At 42.8% G+C, this 7,553-nt stretch overlaps 1 protein-coding gene across 1 annotated transcript; it reads left to right on the top strand.

The window, feature by feature from the left end:
* Positions 1–331: 331 nt before the first annotated feature.
* Positions 332–5,508, top strand: LOC115691802 (CRS2-associated factor 1, mitochondrial). Its single transcript, XM_030618540.2, has 5 exons — positions 332–979; positions 3,386–3,513; positions 3,842–4,067; positions 4,145–4,272; positions 4,867–5,508. The coding sequence occupies exons 1-5, from the start codon at positions 412–414 to the stop codon at positions 5,083–5,085; spliced, it is 1,269 nt and encodes a 422-aa protein (XP_030474400.2). The 5' UTR covers positions 332–411; the 3' UTR covers positions 5,086–5,508.
* Positions 5,509–7,553: the final 2,045 nt, after the last annotated feature.

The following is a 7,553-nucleotide window of genomic DNA, read 5'->3' as shown; positions in this document are numbered from 1 at the left end:
CACGTCCCTAAATATTCCCGCTTTCTTCATTTTTAAAAGATAATTACCCGAATTACGTAATCATCCGACTTCCGTGCGCAATGCAGCGTGTCTTAACATTAGCGTAAATTTAATAAATAATTTGATGCAAATTTAATCATAACATCTTGTATAATCTATGGTCACTATAATTATAATCTTTGTCCCTATTCACATCGTGTCCCGCAAATATAATTTTTCTGCCACTTTCTACCTCCGTTCAATCTTTTTGCAAAGAAGGACTCGACTCTTCAGTTTTTTCCAAATTGGCCCAATTTCATTCTCAAATTCTCAATTGCCGACCGCAAAACTCAACCCTTCGCCTCCATCTCTTCTTCTGCTTCTTCTTCTTCTTCTTCTTCTTCAACCATTAAACCTCCTAAAACCCTAGCAATGATCCTCGCCAAGCTCTCCCGCCAAAAGCCTCCTCCCCTCTCTCTCTCCTCCACGCGCCACCTGCTCTCCACCTCCGCCGCTGCCGCCGCCTCCGCCGCCGCCTCGAGGCTCCGCTCTCTGTACGCCTTCGAACCCCCGCCCTCTCTCCGTCCCCAGAGCCCCGGCCCCGGCCCCAGACCTCCGGCGAAGAAGAAGACCAAACCGCCGTACCGGCCGCCCTCGTCGCTCGACCGGACCAAGATCAAAGCCGTGAGGTCGGACCTGCCGTTCGATTTCAGGTTCAGCTACACGGAGAGCAGCCCCAGCGTGAGGCCGATCGGGCTGAGGGAGCCCAAGTACTCGCCGTTCGGGCCCGGCCGGGTCAGCCGGGAGTGGACCGGGGTTTGCGCCCCGGCGGTGGACCGGAAGGCGAGGTCGGCGGAGGAGGGAGCGGAGGACCCGAAGTTGGAGGAGAAGAGGAAGGCGATGAGGGAGAGTATTCAGGGGGAGCCGCTCACCGGGGCGGAGAGGAAGATTCTGGTCGAGAGGTGTCAGAGGCACAGGACCAACAGGCATATTAATATAGGTATGTTGTTCGTTTTTCCTACATGTGTATGTGGTTGTATTGTTTGTTGATGTGCTGATTGATTTGTGGTATCTTTCGCGATACAATGATTGTGTCAGTATGGTTTGCTTTTGGATTTGGGGCTACTTGACTGCATGCATGTGAGTATTGCTAGTAATAATCTTGAGCGGGCAAGTTTACAGTTGATATCCCCTGGAATTTGTACTTCCTACTTGCAGTTTGCACTCTGTTTCTCCCACTGATGAATTTCTGTTTCCTCCAGTGAAAGAGTTTAGACCCACATATAAGATTTGAGAATTTATATTCAATGTTGTATTCAGACTCAACGTTAAGAATATGTGGACCAAATCCTGGATGTTAGATATATTCAGTCTTTTTCCTCCGTCGGACCGGAATTTTGGAAAATAATTAGCTGATTTCTTCACGAGGAAACTGGATATTTGAATGTGCTGCTTCGGATTTTTTCCTGGAAAATTGGGAACTACCCATCTGGCTTCCCTTTCTGGGATTAAATTAAAGGGCTAAAGTTTGAGCATGATACAGAAATTTGATTGAGAGTTGATTGATGGAAAAACCATTTTTGAAGGATGCAGATAAGAAGGATAGTTCATGAATTATTTCCCATGTATATCTTCATTGCATGCAGACCTGAGAAATTAGGGCAGGGGCTATATAGCTGATGAACAGAAATATCTCATTAGTGAAATTAGGAACGGTCAAAGATCTTTGAGTCACGGAGATTTGTGGGGTCTCCGGGGTCGGAAGACAAGACATTTTCTTGTTGTATGTGAAAATGACAAAATACTAATCATTAAGGATATACATTTTACTGAAGTGTCTTCACACTGGGTCCAGCAGCTAAGATTACGTATGTTGGCTTTAGATGATGGACTTATGGCCTTAGTTCAAGGTGAAGAGTGTTAAGTCTCTAAGCCAATAACAAGATTGATAAAATAAGTTTTGTGTCACCTTGTTGATACGTAAGATGCAGCAACTTCTGCTGTTAGAGAAGTAGTGTGGAAGACAAATATTGGTAGAGCTGAACCAATAAGGGTGATTCCATTGAATATCACCATCCTCAGTTCTAGTGTCTTTTATTAAGAGAAATTGGAAATTTTGAATTTTATATCTGATGGAGAGTCGTTGTTAGAAAAAAATAATTCAGCATCAACCTTCATTTTACAAGTTTAATTTAACGAGCATGTTATTCTCAAAAAAAGGGGAGACTTGGATTGAACATAGATTTGTGCCAGTCATAGCTTTATGAGCCGTTTCATGTTATCTTCTCGGGGTACCTCTTTTAAATTTTGGTTCAAAAGAATATTTTTCCTTCTGTCAAATTAATTGTTTGTGACTAATTTGTGTTTAACTAGGATACGTGCACTGCTTCTGTTATGAGAAAACAAACATAAAACCCAAACCAACATGACGATGTTGGTAGTTTGATGGGTGTGACATATGCCATTACTTCCTTTTTTCATATGGAACGAACGGAGCTAGGATCACACCGATTCTCTAAATGCCTTTCTGGATATTCCTCGATGTCCTGGCTATTCACAACTGATTTGTTGACTTAACCCTAAAGATGCAGTGCTTACACAAGTCTAGCTTTTTGTCTTTTGACTCTTTAACAACCGCTCTCACTTAACATCGTCATATGTGCCTCACTCATGTGTCCCTAACCCATATGCATTAACTGAGTCAAGTTAGAGTTTAATACTCTCTCTCAGTAGATGATAGAGAGAATTAACTTTCTTGCCCTTCATCACTGTCATGGCATCTCGAGAGATTTTCAGCACTCCAACTTCAATGATGTACTTACACCCAATGTCACGAGTGTCCTCAACGAGATATGTACCGAGTGAAGGTGAGTCTAATTGGATGTATTGATTGGCTTGGATTTTGGGCTCACTCTTGGCAATTCCTCCAGTATAGGTTCCGGGCTTCTGCTATACACTTTGAACAGATTGCTATTGTCATATACTTGGAATAAAAGATGATTTTCAAGACCACCCGCCTGGGTGGCGCTGCTGGAGCACGCACTCTTCCTCTCGCAAAAGGTTGAGTGTTCGAATCCCGGGTGCCGCAGGGTGACTTAACCGGTGCACGTGTGTGGTGGCTAGCACGTGTCGCCCCCAGGGTTTACCTCCCGGCTGTCGGCCGTGCGGGGGTTCTCTGGGTCATCAAAAAAAAAAAAAAAAAAAGATGATTTTCAAGCATGTTTCCTTATTTTATATCCTGTAAGTTGGGCCTTAGTCACTATTCAAGTCAAGCCAGTCAGAATAAATGCTCTTTATTTTTCTTTTCGGATGTTAAAACTACCTTACTTCATTGCACCTCAACTGAAAAACTTTTTCATGCATACCGCTGCTTTCGTAATATGGGCGTCCTTGTATCCTTATGTAGGGAGAGATGGCTTAACTCACAACATGTTGAATGATATCCATAATCACTGGAGGCGTGCTGAGGCAGTCAGGATTAAATGTATGGGTGTGCCGACGGTTGATATGAAAAATGTTTGCTTCCAGCTGGAGGTATTTTGTGTTTTAGTCTATTTTTTTGGTCAAACCGGATCTTTCTTTCTCACAGCGATTTGTTGTGCACTGGTTTTTTTCTGTTTCCTGTAGATCATCTGGGTGATTTCTTGTTCTTTGTGTATGAACTTCTTTACCCATGTTTATGGTGAAATTTGGCACAAACCATTCATTACTTAAGAAGTGGCCCGTCGATGTTTATTGCTTCAATGTTTATTATTTTATATATAGTTGCTAATATTCCCTTGTTACATATAGGATCTTCGAACTCTGAGTCTTTATTTTCTTGGCCAAAACTTCTAATGCAAGTTGAATGTGCATTTTGCAGGATAAAACCTTTGGAAAGATAATTCATAGACACGGTGGTCAGCTTGTTTTGTACAGAGGTAGAAACTATAGTTCCAAGAGAAGGCCTGCAATACCATTAATGTTGTGGAAACCCCATGAACCTATATATCCCAGGTTGATCAAAACCACGATTGAGGGCCTAAGCATCGAAGAAACCAAGGAAATGAGGAAAAAAGGACTAGCTGTGCCTGCTCTAACAAAACTTGGTACATCTTTATTCTCATATTTTCTTGGTTTGTTTGACCATTGTAAATGCTGTTTCTGAGTCATTTTGCAAATGCAGCCAAAAACGGGTACTATGGCAGTCTGGTACCAATGGTCAGGGATGCATTTCTCACCAATGAACTCATTCGGATAGACTGCCGGGGACTTGAGAAAAGTGATTATAAGAAAATAGGCTGCAAACTTAGGGTAAGATTTTGTTATCCCTTCAGTCTCCCTTATCAGTTCCAGTTCCAGTTCCTTAACATTTTTCTGTCGTTTTATTTAAGACTCTATATGTGTTGTCTGTTTAAATATGTTATTTGTATAGAAATATGTCGAAGCTTATGCTAAATGATATGGTTACTGCCTATTTTACTGCATTTAGCAAGAAATTGCATATGAATGATGCCCTTCTATGCTGTAGTTTCTGATTATTGCAGTATGGCACTTGTGTTTCATTTTTTGCTTGGCTTATAGCACTTATGCTTTGTCAGATGGAAAGTGCATCGAATACTTGTTTGACATTTCTTTCCTTCAGATACTTTTTAGTGTCTGCGTTGTGGGAAAGTGGTCTAACGTTTGTACAATATATTCAGCTATGCAAATAGAAGGGTAATATTTAATGGGATATGTTCCTATTTGACATGAGGAAGTCTCCTCGGTACCAGTTTTGAGGAGTTCCGTTCCCACAACCTTGTCTTTTTATTGCTGCTATCATCGGGACAAATGGATGATAGCAATGACATGCATGCGGACAGTATAATACGTTGTCAATAACGTTCAATTTTTTTGTTCATGTAGGACCTAGTTCCTTGCATCCTTGTGACATTTGATAAGGAACAGATTGTCGTATGGAGAGGGCAGGACTATAAGCCTCTGGAGGATGTACAGTTCCCTATGGATTGGGATGAAAATCCAAATGGCACATTACTTGATGGTGTTGAGGATGTTCGTAGCTCGGATAGCAGCAGTAACGAGCAGTGGTTGAGCTCGAGTGACGACGAGTCGTCGGATTCCTGAGATTACTCAACAGAGCCAGCTGTGCATTTGCTGGATTAGATTTAAGTCTGTAGTGGGAACGTAAACTCAGAAGGCAAAGTCTTGCATCTGGGTTGCTTGCAAGGACTAAAAGAGACGCGTTCCAGGAAACTTCCCGGAGAGTTCTCAAGCGATTACTGATATGCTCAATCTCGGTTCGAGAGGGATAAACGAGAACCCGAAAGAATGGATTGAACCATTGAATAAGGCTAAGTTCTCACAATCCAAGAGCATAGGCATGTTGGGGTCTGGTCCTAAGGTTGGGCTTTTCTTTTCCCTGTACATCTCAACCGTCGGTTTCAGCAGACGGCGTCAGGAACTGGTAAACCGATTAGACCGTGTCGATACTAGAATGTGCTGAAGAGCCCTTAAAAACTATTTTATTCTATGCTTTACCGTCGGGAATCGCCCTCGCTTGATAAGATGAGAACTGAAATCGGGACTCTGTCGTCCCTAGTTCTCGGCGAGCGACGACGATAGTCGTGAAAGAAAATGTGCGCAAGCTGTAGGAAAACAAAGACCCTCCTCCGATCGTATTCCGTTTCCACGGCGATGCGGTGGCGAATCGTTGTCGTAACGCGATTCAATGACGAAGCGTGCGGATCGCCTCTCCGCGAGATTCGTAAAAGAACAGTACACAAGATGACCCCCCCTTCCTTCCTGCCTTACACGGGTCCAAAAAGTGGTCCCCACTCCGTGTCTGCCTCTGGTTCCATCACATCATCCATCGTCCCCCCGTCGCCTACGAAAAAAAGCTAAGACGGAACTTGGTGGAGCCCCTCACTGTCGCGTTTGTCCATCTACCGGAAACGCTATCAAAGGAAATTGATGGACAAAGGAGGGATCAAGAAAGTTGAGGCCCGGCATCGTGCTACCCCCCACGTTCTCGATCAGGGGTGCTTCTTCGGAAAGGTGAGCACGCTCTCTCGCGTGTGGTGGTCTTGGATCCACCACCACCACCAAAATAACGCATGGTTGACCACTCCTTCTCTTCTTTTTTAAGTGACGTGTTGGGGGTGCTATTTTAAATTGTCGCGGGGGTGTGAAACATGTTACTCCATTTCGCTTCCTGCTTAAAGATGAAAACGCCGTGTCGTCTTGTGCCGACTGCAGTGGTGCCCCTTTTTCGCTTTCATTTCCTAGCGGTTTTTTTTTTTTTCCTCGTTTCAAATTTTCTTATCTTTTGCACCCAAATTCGACAACTGCCATACTGCTTTTTGGAATTTAAATAAAGTCTCGAAGAGGATGCGGCATAATCATGGGGTGGATATGCCGTGGCTCAACTCTTGGACATGTTAGCTAGCTTAGTGGAAAGAGGGGCAGGCAGTTTTGCGGTATGTGGAGTGTTTCTCTCGTTGAGCAGTCTGCATAAGAAGTTTCATCTTACATCAAAACCCTTTGCTTCAATGCACAAGCTAATTCCGATTCGGAAAGTATCCTTTTGTTTTTTTTTTTGGGGTCGAATGGAAAGTAACCCTAGGTAGCGCGCACACGGTAGGAAGAATATCTATGGCTCCGTTTGATTAGCGCAAAACGGGTGATTTGGAAAATGTTTTCCTAAAAATAATTACTCGTTACGCTTGAAATAATCGATCAGTGAAAAATGTGTCATTATCGACAATGATTTATGTCGATAAAAGAATATTTCGTTTGTTCATTTTGGTAAGCGATATAAGCCATTATATTTAGGAAAATGGATTTTCTGCCAAACAAACTGATTTGAAAGAGAATTGTTCTTCGACTTTCTGGTGTTTGGATGGCGGAAAACTGCGCGATCATTTTCGTGGATGATAGAAAAAGAATTTCCGTCCATTCATTTTTGTAAGCGATACAAGATATTATTGTTAGGAAAATATTTTTTCAAATCATTCATTTACCGCCGAACAAATTGATTTGAAAGAAAAAACTGTTTCGGGAAATTGTTTTCCGACTTTTCGATATTGGGATGACGGAAAACTAATCAATTACGTTTTTCATAAACTGAAAACAATAAGTTTAAATCGGGGGAGACGACTTCCCTATTCCGATGACAAGGGAACAATCTCTCTAAATCGCTAGACGGATGAAAACTATTTTCTTTGACAATGATTTACATGGGTAAGATTTCCTTCGTTACGAAGGCTTTCGTAAGACGAACTCGCCTTTAATTTGTACCAAAATCGTGTATAAAGCGAACCTAGGAGCAAGGATATCCCGGAAGGAGAAAATCAAGGACATTTAGACCCCACCAAAGATTATAAAGAGCCTCGATAGAATTAGAGCAAAACCCACACAATCCAAGACGCAACTAATAGTCCACGGCCGCCCCCTCCCCACCCCCCAAGCAACGCACCTCTTGGCAATTTTTACATTGGAAAAGGCAATTTCCCGAGCAAGAGGGCCAAGATTGCGATCAACCCCACATGATGCAGCAGCAGCAGCAGCAGCAGAAGAAGAAGAAGAAGATCAGG

The sequence above is a fragment of the Syzygium oleosum genome, unplaced genomic scaffold, assembly GCF_021117445.2.
Source record: "Syzygium oleosum isolate NSW1041296 unplaced genomic scaffold, Sole_v2.1 Sole_v2.14, whole genome shotgun sequence".
Lineage (NCBI taxonomy): Eukaryota > Viridiplantae > Streptophyta > Magnoliopsida > Myrtales > Myrtaceae > Syzygium > Syzygium oleosum.
This window is presented reverse-complemented; position numbering and strand designations above follow the sequence as displayed.